Genomic DNA, 15,680 nt, shown 5'->3' with positions numbered 1-15,680 from the left:
GGGTTAACTAATCTAGACTTAGGGTTTAGAGTTGAGGGTGGGTAGGGTTTTTGGAATGCGAAATTTATGATTCTAATAAATTTATAAATACTTAAAAAATATATAAAAAATTTAAAAAAATAGTTTCAAACATAATTTTCGTTTTTCAAAAAGAAATTTGAAAAAAAATAATAAAAAAAAATTATTTTTTTAAAAAAAATTCGAATTTGAAAAAGTATAATTCGAAAAGATAAAAAAAAATTTACATTTTTTTATTTTTTTTATTATTTTTTTTATTTTTTAATAATGATTTATTATATATATAAATAACAAGGGCATAAGAGTCTTTTGCCACTTAATGAAGAAGATATTTTTGAAAATGTCTCATTAGTGGTGGTAAAAATGAAAAGTGGTACCATGAAAGTGGTAAACATGTAATTTCCCCATATGCATATATATAATATTTATAAAATGATACTTCCTACTTATGTAATTTTGTAATCATTTGTATCTTGTTATAACATAAATTTTAAACCATAGATCACAAAAATTTCAATGTGAGATTTTTAACAACTTGTCATTTATATTCGTTTTTTAAAATTCAGAATATAACATATACAAAAAAATATAAATTTTTATTATATAGTTAATGTGGTTGTTTAATTTATTTTAAAATAAATTTAAAAATGATAGAGAATAGACTGATTTTTATCAAATCTTTATTATTCAAAATCATTAATTGATATATAATTTAGCCACATTAGGTAATTCCGTGATTTTTATTTAAGGAAACATTGAAGAACATTTATGATTAATTTATGGTTTGTTTAATAAAAAATTTATTATATATTTATATGGACCAACATATTTTCTAGGGATTCTAAGAATGATTGTGGTGATGACATGTGGCTAAAAAAATATGTTGTAATGTTTCTCTTTTAATATATAGGGGATAATACAATCGACAAAAAAAATAATAGTTAAAACGATTATTCGTCAATCAAATCTAAACCCTAAAGCTATTGGAAGGAGAAACCCAAGAGAGCCATAATCGCTTATTTAAGATTGAAATTTAATTAAATTCTAAGGGTCTGACTGGTTCAAACGCAGCGGTTGCGGTTGCGGTTGCGATTGCGGGAGTTTGTGAATGCGGGCGGTTGCGGTTTCTAACGTTTTAAGAGATTTGTACGACTGGTACTGCGGTTAAAAATTGGTGCGTTTGCAGGTGATTTATGACTGGTTAACTACCAAATGCGGTAATAGTCAAATAATAAATTAACAATATTTATATTTAATATAATTATAAAAATATCAAAAATCATAAAATTATAATAAATATAACATTTATATTTAGAAAGTTATAATTTTAATTTTTGAAAATTTATTGAAATTGTTTTTATTATAAAATTTTATAATATTAATTAAAATATAATAGATATATTTTAATATTTTCATAATTTCAATTTTAAATTTTTTATTAAATATTTTTACTTTTGTATATATATTGTTTTTAAAAATAAAAAAAAAAATTTTACCCTCCCGCAACCGCCCGCAACCGCAAATGCTAGCTGGAGCCAGCTTTTGAATTTATGAGATTTGAAGCGGTTTGAAGCGGTTTAGAGCGATTTGAGTGATTGTTGCAAACCGCCGACAACCGCTGCCAACCGCAAAAGCTGCGTTTGAGGGTGGTAGCGGAAAAACCAGTCGCCCCCTAAATCTATTTGGAAAGGGGAACAAAAGGGGCAGCCATAATCGCCTATTTATGAATGAAACTTAAATCCTAAAGCTATTCTGAAAGGGTAAAACCTAAGAGAATTCCATAAACAAATATTTACGATTGAAATCTAAATACATAAGCTTCAGGAGCAAAAATGAAAGCTTAAACTGCTTTCTTATATGTCAACTCGTCAAATATTAGCAACAAAAAGTTGTTCTAGTTGACATGACTTGAGTACTCTAAGCACAACGTCACACCAACCTTTCCATAAATCTCTTGACTGTTAAGTCTTTCAAGTGCAACCTCAGCACATCATATCATCTTCTCCTTCATAGAACAAATAGAACACACATTTTCCTCCCATAAAAGCACAATATTTCCGCCACAATTCTCCAATCTAAGAGAACCACGATAAGCCTTTGGTAATTCAGGTAATTTTTTCATACCCTTCAAATCTCCCCAAGATCTTTCCACACAGTCGTACCAGTTAAGCATTCTAAACGATCCGCCACTATACGTATAGATTACGTTATCCATTATGCAAGAATCATAATCACAGGAGCAAAGCATCTTGAGTTCTTTTGCTACCACATCCCATTTATTTTCTTTGGGATTGTAAACCACAGCCTTGTCCCTAAACAAGAGGCAAAGATTTCCTTTGAAGGAGCAACAATGGTCTATATGTCTCTCGTATATCTTTGCGCTAGGGCTTGGCACATGCTCCCATATATTGGTTTCAGGATCGAAAAACTCTATAAAGTTTGAGAAATCGCGATCTTTGCTTTCTCTACTACATATATTTTCCCATCAATAACACTCACGATGGGGTGTTTCCTGGCCACCAACATGCTTGGAGCTTCATGCCATGTGTGAACCCAACAGTCCATGACAAATACCCTAGAGGAGGGCTCAAGATTGTTGTATCCACCAATCATGATGTAGATGGGAAGACGAGCTATTTCCCCATGAGAAGTATCGTATAGTACCATATATCTCCCAAACTATGACCTCATTCTAGATGTCTTCGAAATAAAAGTTCTAAACATATTTCTCCATGAAACTCAATTTGATATTGGTTAAGACAATTTTCGGTTTAATCACAAAACCAAACAAAAAAAACTCGTAAATAGAGCCGACACCTAATTCAGTTAAACCAATTAAAAAGCGTGACCCGACCATCATCCTCTTCCTCACCCCTTTTTCCCCAGATTTTACCCAATTTTTTCTTCACCTAATCCCTAACCAATCACTTCTTCATCTACATATGTATTGCTTCCATTAATTGATTTCTTCTTTCTTCTCTCATTGTTTTGGATATGCTTGTTAATCTCGTCGCTAAAAATACAGACATGTTCTTCAAGAGAGATAAAGAGATTGGTATCACCATTAACCCAATGGTTTACAAGTTTTGATTCAACGGCCCCACCACCTCTATCACCATTAACACATTGTTTCTTTATGTCTTCTCCTTCAGCCCCATTCTGAATAAATCAAATCTCTTAATTGGAGGAAACTGTCATTAGTGTCTCAAGTTTAATAATATTTAGACAGAACATCAATGGATTAGAGAAGACAAGTCTCACGTAGAAGTAAAAGAAAAAGGAAGAAACTTTGTGGGTTTATGATTTTGATTTCTCGACTACTTCTACTATGGCTTCAAGCTGGGTTTTTGAAAATTGCTGAGTCTTTGAATTCAACCATGGTTACAGATTGATGAAGGAATAAGAAGACCAAAAGCGTTGGTTTGTTTTATTTTTTTGTAGAGTCAGGTTTAATTTTTGAATTTGGTTTAGTTTGGTTTATTATTAAAATTTTGATGGTTTTGGTTTATCAATAAAATTTTTAAACCAAGTAATTTAATTTTATGGGGTCATGGATTTCGAACTTTTAATCTATGGAGATATAAATAGTAAGCTTAAGTTTAATGGAAAAATAGGTTTAGAACTTTTATTTCGGAGACATCTAGAATGAGATCATAGTTTGAGAGACATATGGTGCTATACGATACTTCTCATGGGGAAATAGCTCGTCTTCCCGATGTAGATATTAGAACCAACTATGGTAGTTACCGAATCGCCATAATTAACGAATTACAGTTACCAATCAGAGTTTTACCAGCCAAATTCTCAACAAATCAAATTCCACATAACTTATTAAATCAACCAGTCTTTATTTTTCTTTTCCATTGTGTAAAATGGTATGAATTTAAACACGTACACCAAAAAAAATTAACAACTTTGGAAACCAATTATATCTCTCTCTAATGTACACCAAAAAAAATTATTAAACCCTGGAAACAACTCTTAATGTAAGTAACTAAAGAGTTTTGGAAGTTCCAAAAAAATCCGATGTGGTGATGATCCTAAGTTTCACAATACGAGAACCTCTCGATAAAAGTACACTTAATTTGAGGGTATGGGCCGTATGTCTGTTAAGCTAGGTCGATAAAACACCTTTGCACCATACCTTGAGGTCGACTAAACACTTTACAAATTACCAAGTGCAGGCTATCATCTTTTGTCAAACATTGTCAGATTACGAGATTTATTTATATACACCCACTATTGTCAGATTACGAGATTTATTTATATATACACCCACTGAATGATAATTCGGGCGCATGTGTGAAGTGAGTTCCGTGCGCATGTGCGTGGTGGATTTTTTATACTAATATTTGTTCATTAAATAATTTTAATATTTTGCAACACTACAATTATTATTGATTGTAAAATAACGAATACAAATATTGATCTCTTAAATGTATTATTGTTATTGAAGAGTTAACGTATTACAACTCATTTTAATTATTTTTAGGATTTCATATGCACAAAAGAAAATTAAGTTTTGCCGCTGATACAAATCATAAAAACCAGATAGACAACATCGATTGTAAAATAACAAAAGAAGATTAGATTTTTTGCCCTCGATTTATTTACTATTGACTCTCCATAAATGATTTTATTTTCTAGCATAAAATTGTGTTTATGTTCTCGATTCTGTTTCATTGATATGAGTTTTGTTTTTTATTTTATTTTTTCTTTCAATTTAGTGAGTTACATAAGTGTCAATTTAAAAATATGAACATTTGATTTCAACTCAAGATACATATTTAAGAATCAAATTTTTGAAGAAAATTACTGGCAAACTCCATTCACATGTTAGTGTTCAAACCTAATATATCAACCTGTTATAGTATATAAGTGCAGACTCAAAATATAAATGTATGTGTAATATTTATTCACTAGTTCGATCTAAAAATCATCTAATTCTAGAATAACAAAATAAATTACTTATTTTATTAATTTACGCTTTTGAAGTTTTGTTACTTAAGAGTATATTGATAAAATATTATATATATAATATTTTATCATTCTAGTATACGTAAACTATGTATAAAGTAAAAACTATTTGATTGATTAAATGATAAACCATAAAATTATAAAAAAAAATAATTCAAATCTCTCATTTTTACAATTACAATAGCTAGATTGGATAATGAGAATAAACAAATATTAGACAAAGGATCAAATCTCTCATTTTTCGAACAAACTTAAAAGGATGTGATTGGAATCTTGTCATGATATTCCATTAAAAGTTTTTTAAGTATAAAAATCAAGACTAAAATATTTAATCTGAATGAAATAATATGTATATAAAGTGCTTCTAATATTAAAAATCACTTCGATTTGAATAATAAAAACAACATCAAATGAAGAATAAAGAAAAGGTAAAACAAATCATATTACTTTGAGAAGAAAGTTAAAACACTAGCAACATCGAAATATATATGGACTCCAAAGCTGCAAACAAGATTCAATACTGACTAATTAAGCATGACCATTGGTTTGAGAATCACAAGGTGGATCAAAGACACTAAAAGCTCTATAAGCAGAAATAACAGAGAGAAATAAGAAGGAGAAGAGAACAAAGACATGAAGCCCCAAAGCAATTGTGAGTTTTGAACAGAAGTGTGGATAAGAGGAACAAACTTCACTCCATGTCACTGTTTTGTCTCCTTTGTTAAGTAAATACACTATCTCTGTTGCTCCTGCTACCGATGTGGTCATCAAATAAGCTAAGACCTTTACACACGCAAAATTGTTCACTTGTGTAAGAAATCGAATACTAGATTGTATTAATGACTGGGAGAAAAAAATGAGAGCGGAGAAATAGATTTAAGAAGTCAAAAAACCTGGTCAGGGACAAAGAAGAGCCAAGCTTTGGAGACTAAAATTGTGACCCATGAAGAAATAGTAGATAGCAGAGCATAAATACCACATATAGCACTAACACCAACCATATATCTGCAGAGAGCAAAGCAATTAGTCTAAATAACAAACTAAACAATAACATCTAAACAATAATAAATTTGCCATAGTGAAAAATGAAAGAAGTTTTAGTTTACAAAAAAAAAGAATGAAAGAAATCAAAGAGTACAGTTGAGAGTCATGACGGAGTATACTTGATAACAACTAAATAGTAATAATAAATATGATTATCACTCAAAAACGAAAGAAATTAACGAGTTTATACTTGAGACCCATGATGGAGTTGTAGTCTAGATTGCCATAGTCAGGGTTGGATTGGTGAATAGTGACAGTTAGCCAGATGGTTGCAACACTGAGAGGAATCACACTTAGCCTCAGACATGAATCTATGAGCTTCAAAGACATATGAGCTTCTTGTGGTTGGTGTTTTGAAGAACCGTTTCTATCTCCTTCTCTTGTGTTGTTGGTGTCTCTCATATCTGTTTGGATCTCAAAATCTATGTTCTTTTTTGGGAGAGGATTAAAACTAAGAAACAGTTTGTTGAATCCAAGTGGGTGCCTCAATTAGATTATCATCTCTTTTATATATGAAAATATATGTAGATATGGGTGTATTTGCAGTCACATGACAAATAAGAACAAATCATAATAGATACAAACAAAGGTTGCTTTCTCTTCTTTTCCTGTCCAAACTTTTTTTCAATTTCTTTTTATCATTATTAACCTTAGGAAACCGCGTGAAACACAAGAATAGAGGTAATTTTCATTGACAATGTGAAGATAAGAAAAACAAACAAATGTGAATAGAGTTTTTTTTTAAGAGAGACAAATGTGAATAGGGTTTAAGCATCCTATATTCACATAAGGATTAAAAGTATTTCTACACATTGTAGAAATAAGTTTGCTTAAGAGTTTTCACAATTGGATTTAACCGTTTTTATATACATGACGTATAACGAATAAGAATCTAACGATTAAACTATAGTAAAATTTAACTCTAGTTCTTTTTATTAATTACATTTATGTTTTCTATCTTTGGAAAGTGACACCGAAAAACTGGTAGTGGGAGAAGAAAGAGAGACGAGGCTAGTGCGGTGGTTGTTGGGAGCGAGAGAGACAGACATCTGGCTTTTGTGTTGGTGGGCTTCATATTGTTTTGTAAAGTAAAGAGTATTAAGGAATGAGGCGTTACAATTATTTTGTAATGTGTTGTAATTCTCTTGACAACCATATTTTCATAGATGATAAATTGTTCTATTCCAGTCTGGCTATACAGACCACCTCAAGTTTGAGTAATAAAATAGCCGTTTGTCATGAAAAACAACAACCATATTTTCATTTTTCAAGTGTACCATATTCTCAATCAAAAAGTTCAAAACTAATCTGCAAGCCCATAGCATTTCGATTAAGTCTGCTCGGTAGTGACAATTCTTTAATTGGGACATATTTTTTACTAGTTGATGACACTAGTATATGTCAAGGTGATGTCACACGATCACATCATAGTTCGAAGAGAACCTAGTAACAACTCTCTATGATCGAGCATATGGGCCCCCTTTTCACTTTATTTTCATTTTTGTTCTCGGTTAAGTTCAGTCTGAGACAGAAACGTCTGAATTAAACAAACCATTATTTTTCTTGATTCGGTTTGCGATTGAAAATACGAAATAGAAAAATCTACAATACTCGATCATAAGAAACATCATCAGTCTCTCTATAAATCTTTTTTATTCAGAAAGATATATGTATTCGGTCCATGGCTTCAACAATATTCTCTAGATGTAATATATTCTACATTGATAGGGATCTCTTACAGTGTGATCAGAAGGAGGCAACTCAACTCAAAGTAATTGATATAAGAGTAAAAAATAATGAAGTAAATCTATCTATTATTATAAAATATAGTTTGCTCACTCTTGGTAAAGCCACATCATCTACCACCTAGATAAGTCGAGTTCTCCCAAGCCGACACGTGTCACTCGGTAATGAAACTCATCGTTTCATTTAAACACGAGTTTTGATCGGCTTTCAACGTTGATCGTGTGTTGGGCTCTGGTACATTGTTTTGTTCGGCCCGAGACGGTTGAATGAACCGTCTAACCCTAATTGCTTGATCGACGATTTGCATATCGTCTCTCCATTCCTGCGAGGCGACACATGACGCCTGCGATTATTTTCTTTGGTATGTTGTTCTGTTCGGCCCGAGACGGTTGAATGAACCCTCTAACCCTGATTGATTGATCGACGATTTGCATATCGTCTTTCCATTACTGCGAAGGCAACGGATGACGATGGCTACGCATGAAGTCTCTCCATTCCTCCAGAAGATTACTGAAGAGATTTGTCTCAGGGATACATTCAGCCACAAGATCTGCCAACACTGGAAAGATCTAACAAGTCTCTGATTTCGTTAGGGACCAAACCTGTGAGATTCACAAATATTAAAAGTGACTGAACTTATAGAATTTAGCATTTAGGATGTATTGTCTGTAACGGAGCTTGAAAGTCCATGACTTGGAGTTGTATCTCTGAGAATTGACCTCACATTGCATCTAGCCATTTTCATGTATTTGTCTCGACGAGGTTCCAAAAAGCTAAACGCGTCTCCGGAGATGTTTACCTGAGGTTTCCATGAGAGGAGAGTTGAACTTTCTTTATGTATATGAAGAAACCTGGGATGAAAAGAAATATAGGAGGATGAGGTGTCTTAAACCTTACAAGCACAACTACAGTTGCAATGAACAAGGTAATGATCACACTTTGCTTCATTTACTACTTTGATGGTCCTCAAACATCTTTTTGATCAATCTTGTGCTTTTTTCACATTTTTCATCAAATGTCACCCACAAAACAAGCTAAACTGTTAAAGTGATCAAGGATTGACAAAATTTGTATTCACAGCTGTACAGTAAACAGATATGTACTCATTCCTAACTTCACAATACTCTAAAACATGAGAGGATTGGTTGTGTCGTGTGTGTTGTGTGTTTATAGATAGAGATGATGTCATAGGCAATTGATGAAACATTTGACAAAGAAGAAGTTGGAAAAACTACAGATCTAGCTAATCAGGTAAGTACTGAAATTTCAGACACAAGATACAGACACACACACACACACCTTTCGTTTGTTTTTTTCAAGCTTCTTCAATCTAACTAATTCCTCAATATTCTACTGTTCTTATAGGTGGTCGATGAGATTACAGTTCGCAGGTTGGCTTTTCTTAAGTAGTCAAGTTAAAATTTGTTAAGAAAATATTACAGATGGTTTAAAACTAACTTCTGCCTGTTTTATCTCTAAAACTCAGGATGGCTACAAAAAATGACGTTCCCACTACAGTCAGTAAAAAGAGGCACAGGTATGTAAATAGAAATGACAGTTCAAATTACTTACTTTGATCTATTAAGTTTATGAGGAATACATAATTCATTCTTATCAGTGTTAATATTATTGCAGCTTGGAATTTACTGAAGTGGATGATCTAAAGGTCACCAAACAAATTCACAAGTTCCTATCTCATTATTCCCATCCAAACAATCTATAAAGTCCTATATCTATCACAGTTCACGTGATGTCTGGTTTGCTCGACAAACTATCTCCGGCCAGACGGGCCAACAACAGCGATGACCTTCCTCTGTTTTACACTGACCAGTCCGTGGGTTTTCACAGAGGTCACAGAAACACACCTAAAGTGCCTGTCACACTTGCAGAGCTTCTTACGAGTATTGAAGATGAGCAGAACGGCAAGAGTCATTCCATGCCTTCTCCTTCTCCGTTCGTCCTCTCTTTCAAAGACTTGACTTACAGCGTGGAGATCAAGAAGAAGTTTAACCCACTTCCCTGTTGTGGGAGCTCCGATGGTGATGATATGGAGATAAACACCAAGATGCTCCTCAATGGTATCTCCGGCGAAGCCATAGAAGGAGAGATGATGGCCTTTCTTGGAGCAAGCGGGTCGGGAAAATCAACACCCATCGATGCATTAGCCGACCGTATCGCAAAAGAGAGCGTACACGGTTCCATCACTCTAAACGGGGAAGTTCTTAAATCCAGCCTTCATAAACTCATTTCAGCTTAAGTGATGCAAGACGATCTTCTCTTCCCGATGCTCACCGTGGAAGAAACTTTGATGTTCTCGGCCGAGTTCAGGCTTCCAAGCTCCCTCTCTAAGAAGAAGAAGCAAGCACGTGTTCAAGCTTTGATCGACCAGCTTGGTCTGAGGAACGCAGCCACGACCGTGATTGGTGAGGAGGGACATAGAGGAGTGTCGGGAGGCGAAAGAAGACGTGTCTTGATAGGGATCGACATAATACATGACCCGATTGTTCTCTTCCTCGATGAGCCAGCCTTGGGGCTTGATTCTACAAGTGCTTACATGGTTGTGAAAGTGCTTCAGAGAGTTGCAAAGATTGGTAGCATAGTTATCATGTATATACATCAGCCGAGCTACAGAATCTTAGGCTTGCTAGAAAAGTTACTCTTCCCCCTCGGTTCTTCTCAGAGTACGGTCACATTATCCCCAAAAATGAGAACAAGACAGAGTTCGCACTTGACCTAATCCGTGAGCTGGAAGATTCACCGGAAGGAACAAAATCAGCTCTCTTCTTTTAAACTTGACCTTTTTGTGGTGGGTAAACTTGCTTTTGTTCTAATTAACTGTATCTCGGCCAGAAAAAAATATGATTATGTTTAACATGATTTGCTTGGTCTTTACCACATTATGGCTTTATTGTAACAAAAGCAATCCACTTTTAACTTTTGAATAGATCATCGAAACTTAAATGAGATATGTCTAGCCAGTATATGTATCTCTTTTTAAAACGTCGGAACATTATATCTAGTTGTTACAAAAACTTACAAAATACTCTTGATATAAAAAGCTAATACATTCTTATACATATATTGGAATTTCATTTTCTTTTAAAATCATTTTAAAAACAATGATGCAGGAGTGAAAGAAAAATGTATTCATATGCTGGATGAATATTTTATTTTCTAATATAGGAGTGATTGGTGATGGTTGTGAGTGCTCTATACAACCACAATTCTCTCTACAACAACAAATCAAAGCAATCAAACTTTATTAAGAAAATTTATAGTTACAGCCCAAAATCTTCAAAAAAAATACAATTTTTTTACAACTTTATGTTTAGTGCTATTAAATATTTGAAATAATTCTGCATTAATAAAATCTAAAGCTAGAGCTACATAATCTACATCTTAAAACTGAAAGCAAAAAATCACAGCTCCAGTAGCAATTATTACTGATAAACTATCACTGATATAGTTGTTTAATCACACTTTGCAACTATCAGGCTGAAATAAGAAAATACGACCATTTATTCTACGTAGCCATATTTTCTGAAGATGTCGTCTAGCGCAAGCTTTGGTGGTTATACGAAATGCAAATCAACAATTTGCTCAGACACACATCCACCAAAATAACTACTACTGTATAATATTTTCTCTATTCCTTCTACTATATACTATACATATCAAGTTGAATTTGTTTAAATAAGGGGTTATAAAAATGCAAACCAACAATCACCTTCATAAAACGAAAACAACGTACCAAGATTTTAAAGACATGACAAAAACCAATAATTATTATTCAAATTGTGTACGGTCTTATTGATATGTTACTGTACTTTGGGTCTTGGGGATATATACCAGTGTGACCTCAAATAAGTTTTACTTTACTACATGTATTACTTTAGCCAAAATGATTTCACCCGTTACAACTATAATTCTTTGATGCTTCTAAAATAACTTTGGTGTCTGATTCAAAGGTTCTCTTGATCCATCTTTGTTCCTACGTTTGAGCGTACTACTACGGTGGTCCATAAGGCCATAAGAGCATCCACATCAATGAACCCCCTCTTGGGGTTCATCTTTTCAGTTTTTTATTATTAAAATTTTTTTCTTTTTCTTTTTGGTTTTTTTTTTAAAAAAAAAAAAAAAAAAAAACGAGACCAATCGCGGGCCGCCACGACACGTGGGGCCCGCGCTACAGTGATGAACTTTAGGAGAGAGGGATTCAGACAAGAGAACTTTAGGAGAGAGGGGTTCATGGGATTGGATTATTTTATTATTTTTTTTTCTTGATTTATGTGTGAACTCCCCCCATAAACCTTCAATGTGGGTGCTCTAAGGCCATAACCCAATACTATAATTATGATTTGGTTCCAATCCAAATTACTCCCAAGATTCTTTCTTTTAACAACATAACCATTCTTTCCCTTATGATCACCATCTGTTTTTGTAATTTGTATGCTTTCTGTTTTCAAGGAATGTTGACATGAACTAAGCGTTGAATCTTTAAAGTAATAACCGAGTGCATAATCAAAGAGTGGACTGTGGAGCTGGATTTTTCAACTTCAACCAAATGTGCTGAGACAATACCTAAATGCAACTTATATAGAGAACTCCCAATGTGGATGGCCTTGTATCTATGCATGATCAATCCACATTGGAAATACCAAACCAACAACAAAAATGGTAAAATCTTCAATCTTCGTATGATGGAAGAGAAATTGAATATTATGATAGATGACATGTTATATATAGCTTACAGAAGATGGAAAACACTCTACAGAGTAAAATAGAGAAAAAAACTACTTTAATAACTCAATGGGAAATTAAATCACTACTCAACACACACAGCACTTCATTCAGTCAATGTATTCAAATTCATCACCATCATCATCGAAGTGACGGATCTAGCAGCCGCCAACTTCCTCCTTTGGCAATTGTAAGGACCATAGATCTTTCTTAGAAGATGTGGTGTGGTACCTGCTCTATCGTTCGAGAAAGAGATGGCAGATCGACTGAATGCGATAGTTAGCGAGACACGAAAGAGGTAGATCTAGTGTTGTTCACTCTTGAGAAAGTAGCGGTGGAATCCGTCGCTCCTTCATGGCTTCAATTCGGCACGTAACAATAGATGGAATCTGAGGATGCATACAAATATTTTGGAAGATATGTCCAAGATTGAGCCAATAATAAGGGTTTTGAAAAGTTGAAGCGCGGGAGTTTTTAGGTAGTCACGTGATGCCTTTTTCCTCCTTAAAAAAAAAAAATTTCATTCACCGACGTTTCTCTCTTTCGCTTCACTAAATTCCAAAAGACGAGTCGGAACCTTGACCGTCGAGTTTTCTAGTAAACCACTGGCCACCTGGGGGTTTAATAGCAAACCGTTGTTTTCATCTCTCTCTCTCACGGGGCCCGCCATTGCACATGAAAGCAATTATTCTCTGCTTCTTATACCTAACTAGTCCACACGTGAATCTTCTTAACTTGTTCTCCACGCTCTAATTAGGTATATACACGTGGCTTCTCTAGTAGCTACATAAAAAAATATGCGGCTGAGATTAAACCGCTCTCTATTCCACCGTTGTTTAATCCACTCTTCGCTACCGTTGTTTTACGTCTCTAATGGCGGTTTCAGTCTCCTTTATAACTCACAGTTTCACTTCATTCTTCTAAACAAAAAAAAACAAACAATCAACCACTAATGGACACTGTGATCGGATCAATCGACACGTGCAACCCAACCACCGGCGATATCTGCCGTCCACCAAACGGCACCGTCTCCACCGTTCAAACCTCTCCTCCCGCTCACTCCACCACCATCAGCCCCTGCGACGCGACCCTCGGCCGCTACCTAGCGAGACGCCTCGTCGAGATCGGCGTCACCGACGTCTTCTCCGTCCCCGGAGACTTCAACCTTACGCTCCTCGACCACCTCATCGCCGAGCCGAGCCTCAAGCTCATCGGCTGCTGCAACGAGCTCAACGCCGGCTACGCCGCCGACGGTTACGCCAGATCCCGCGGCGTCGGAGCGTGCGTCGTCACCTTCACGGTCGGCGGATTAAGCGTCCTGAACGCGATCGCCGGCGCTTACAGCGAGAATCTCCCTCTGATCTGCATCGTCGGCGGCCCTAACTCGAACGACTACGGCACGAGTCGGATCCTTCACCATACCATCGGCTTACCTGATTTCACTCAAGAGCTCAGATGCTTCCAAGCCGTCACGTGCTATCAAGCTGTGATCAATAACTTGGAAGAGGCTCACGAGCTTATCGACACCGCCATCTCCACCGCTTTGAAAGAGAGCAAGCCTGTCTACATCAGCATCAGCTGCAACTTGCCGGCCATTCCTATGCCGACGTTCAGTCGCCACCCTGTTCCCTTCTCGCTTGCGCCTAAGGTGAGCAACCTGATGGGTTTAGACGCGGCGGTGGAGGCGGCTGCTGAGTTCTTGAACAAGGCCGTGAAGCCGGTTCTCGTTGGCGGGCCGAAGATGCGAGTTGCCAAGGCTGCGGACGCTTTCGTTGAGCTTGCTGATGCTTCTGGGTATGGTGTCGCTGTGATGCCATCTGCTAAGGGGCAGGTGCCTGAGCATCATAAGCACTTCATTGGCACGTATTGGGGAGCTGTGAGTACTGCGTTTTGCGCTGAGATTGTTGAGTCTGCTGATGCGTATCTCTTCGCGGGTCCTATCTTTAATGATTACAGCTCCGTTGGGTACTCTCTGCTTCTCAAGAAGGAGAAGGCAATCATCGTGCAGCCTGATCGGGTTACTATCGGTAACGGACCTGCTTTTGGATGTGTGTTGATGAAGGATTTTCTTAGCGGTTTAGCTAAACGAATCAAGCATAACAACACCGCTTACGAGAATTACCACAGGATCTTTGTCCCTGAAGGAAAGCCTCTGAGAGAGAATCCCAAGGAGCCTTTGAGGGTTAATGTGCTGTTTCAACACATTCAGAATCTGCTCTCTTCTGAAACAGCTGTGCTCGCTGAGACGGGGGATTCTTGGTTCAACTGTCAGAAGCTGAAACTCCCTGAAGGATGTGGTTACGAGTTCCAAATGCAGTATGGGTCCATTGGTTGGTCCGTTGGTGCTACTCTAGGCTATGCTCAAGCCATACCAAACAAGCGTGTCATTGCTTGTATTGGAGACGGTAGTTTCCAGGTTACCGCACAGGATGTGTCGACCATGATAAGGTGTGGGCAGAAGACTATAATCTTTCTCATCAACAATGGAGGGTACACCATTGAAGTGGAGATCCATGATGGTCCTTACAATGTGATAAAGAACTGGAACTACACGGCTTTTGTTGAGGCTATTCACAATGGAGAAGGTAAATGCTGGACTGCAAAAGTGAGGTGCGAGGATGAGCTTGTGAAAGCGATTAGCACGGCAACGAATGAGGAAAAGGAGAGCTTTTGTTTCATTGAGGTGATAGTGCATAAAGATGATACAAGCAAGGAGCTTTTGGAGTGGGGATCTAGAGTCTCTGCTGCTAACAGTCGTCCTCCAAATCCTCAGTAGAGTCCAGAGATGTACTCTATTTTCAGTTTGGTAGTTCCTTTGTTGCTTTATGAAAAGTAGTTTGTATCCTTTGGAGAAGACAGTGCGAGTCTCCTTGAGGATAAAACTCTTGAATGCAAAAATAAAATTCGGTTAAACTTTGTGTAATTGTTTGGTCTGTAAATGTAAAAGTTGATCATTTTGTTTTTGCTTTTTTCTCTCCTTCGATAATTTTGATTTTTTGAATAGGGACATCAAATTCCATCTCTTATACGGACAACATTGATTAGTTAGTTTGAACGTCACATCGTATAAAAGATTATTAGAGTAGATTATGAAATGTATAGTTGGTTTAATATAAACCAACATTTAACCGAGTAAACCGGTTCATTACGTATGT

At 35.9% G+C, this 15,680-nt stretch overlaps 2 protein-coding genes and 1 pseudogene across 2 annotated transcripts; 2 read left to right on the top strand and 1 right to left on the bottom strand.

The window, feature by feature from the left end:
• Nucleotides 1–5,417: 5,417 nt before the first annotated feature.
• LOC103844948 (CASP-like protein 2D1) lies at nt 5,418–6,673 on the bottom strand. The gene is made up of 3 exons (XM_009121777.3): nt 6,230–6,673; nt 5,889–6,000; nt 5,418–5,778 (listed from the first exon to the last, which is right to left on the bottom strand). The coding sequence occupies exons 1-3, from the start codon at nt 6,439–6,441 to the stop codon at nt 5,524–5,526; spliced, it is 579 nt and encodes a 192-aa protein (XP_009120025.1). The 5' UTR covers nt 6,442–6,673; the 3' UTR covers nt 5,418–5,523.
• A 360-nt stretch (nt 6,674–7,033) lies between these two features.
• Nucleotides 7,034–11,907, top strand: LOC117129274 (annotated as a pseudogene).
• Nucleotides 11,908–13,390: 1,483 nt separating this feature from the next.
• LOC103844946 (pyruvate decarboxylase 2) lies at nt 13,391–15,493 on the top strand. Its single transcript, XM_009121776.3, has one exon. The coding sequence runs from the start codon at nt 13,478–13,480 to the stop codon at nt 15,299–15,301; it is 1,824 nt and encodes a 607-aa protein (XP_009120024.1). The 5' UTR covers nt 13,391–13,477; the 3' UTR covers nt 15,302–15,493.
• Nucleotides 15,494–15,680: the final 187 nt, after the last annotated feature.

The sequence above is a fragment of the Brassica rapa genome, chromosome A10 (genome assembly GCF_000309985.2).
Source record: "Brassica rapa cultivar Chiifu-401-42 chromosome A10, CAAS_Brap_v3.01, whole genome shotgun sequence".
Taxonomy (NCBI): domain Eukaryota; kingdom Viridiplantae; phylum Streptophyta; class Magnoliopsida; order Brassicales; family Brassicaceae; genus Brassica; species Brassica rapa.
Note: the sequence above shows the minus strand (reverse complement) of the source record. Positions and strands in the feature narration are given on the sequence as shown.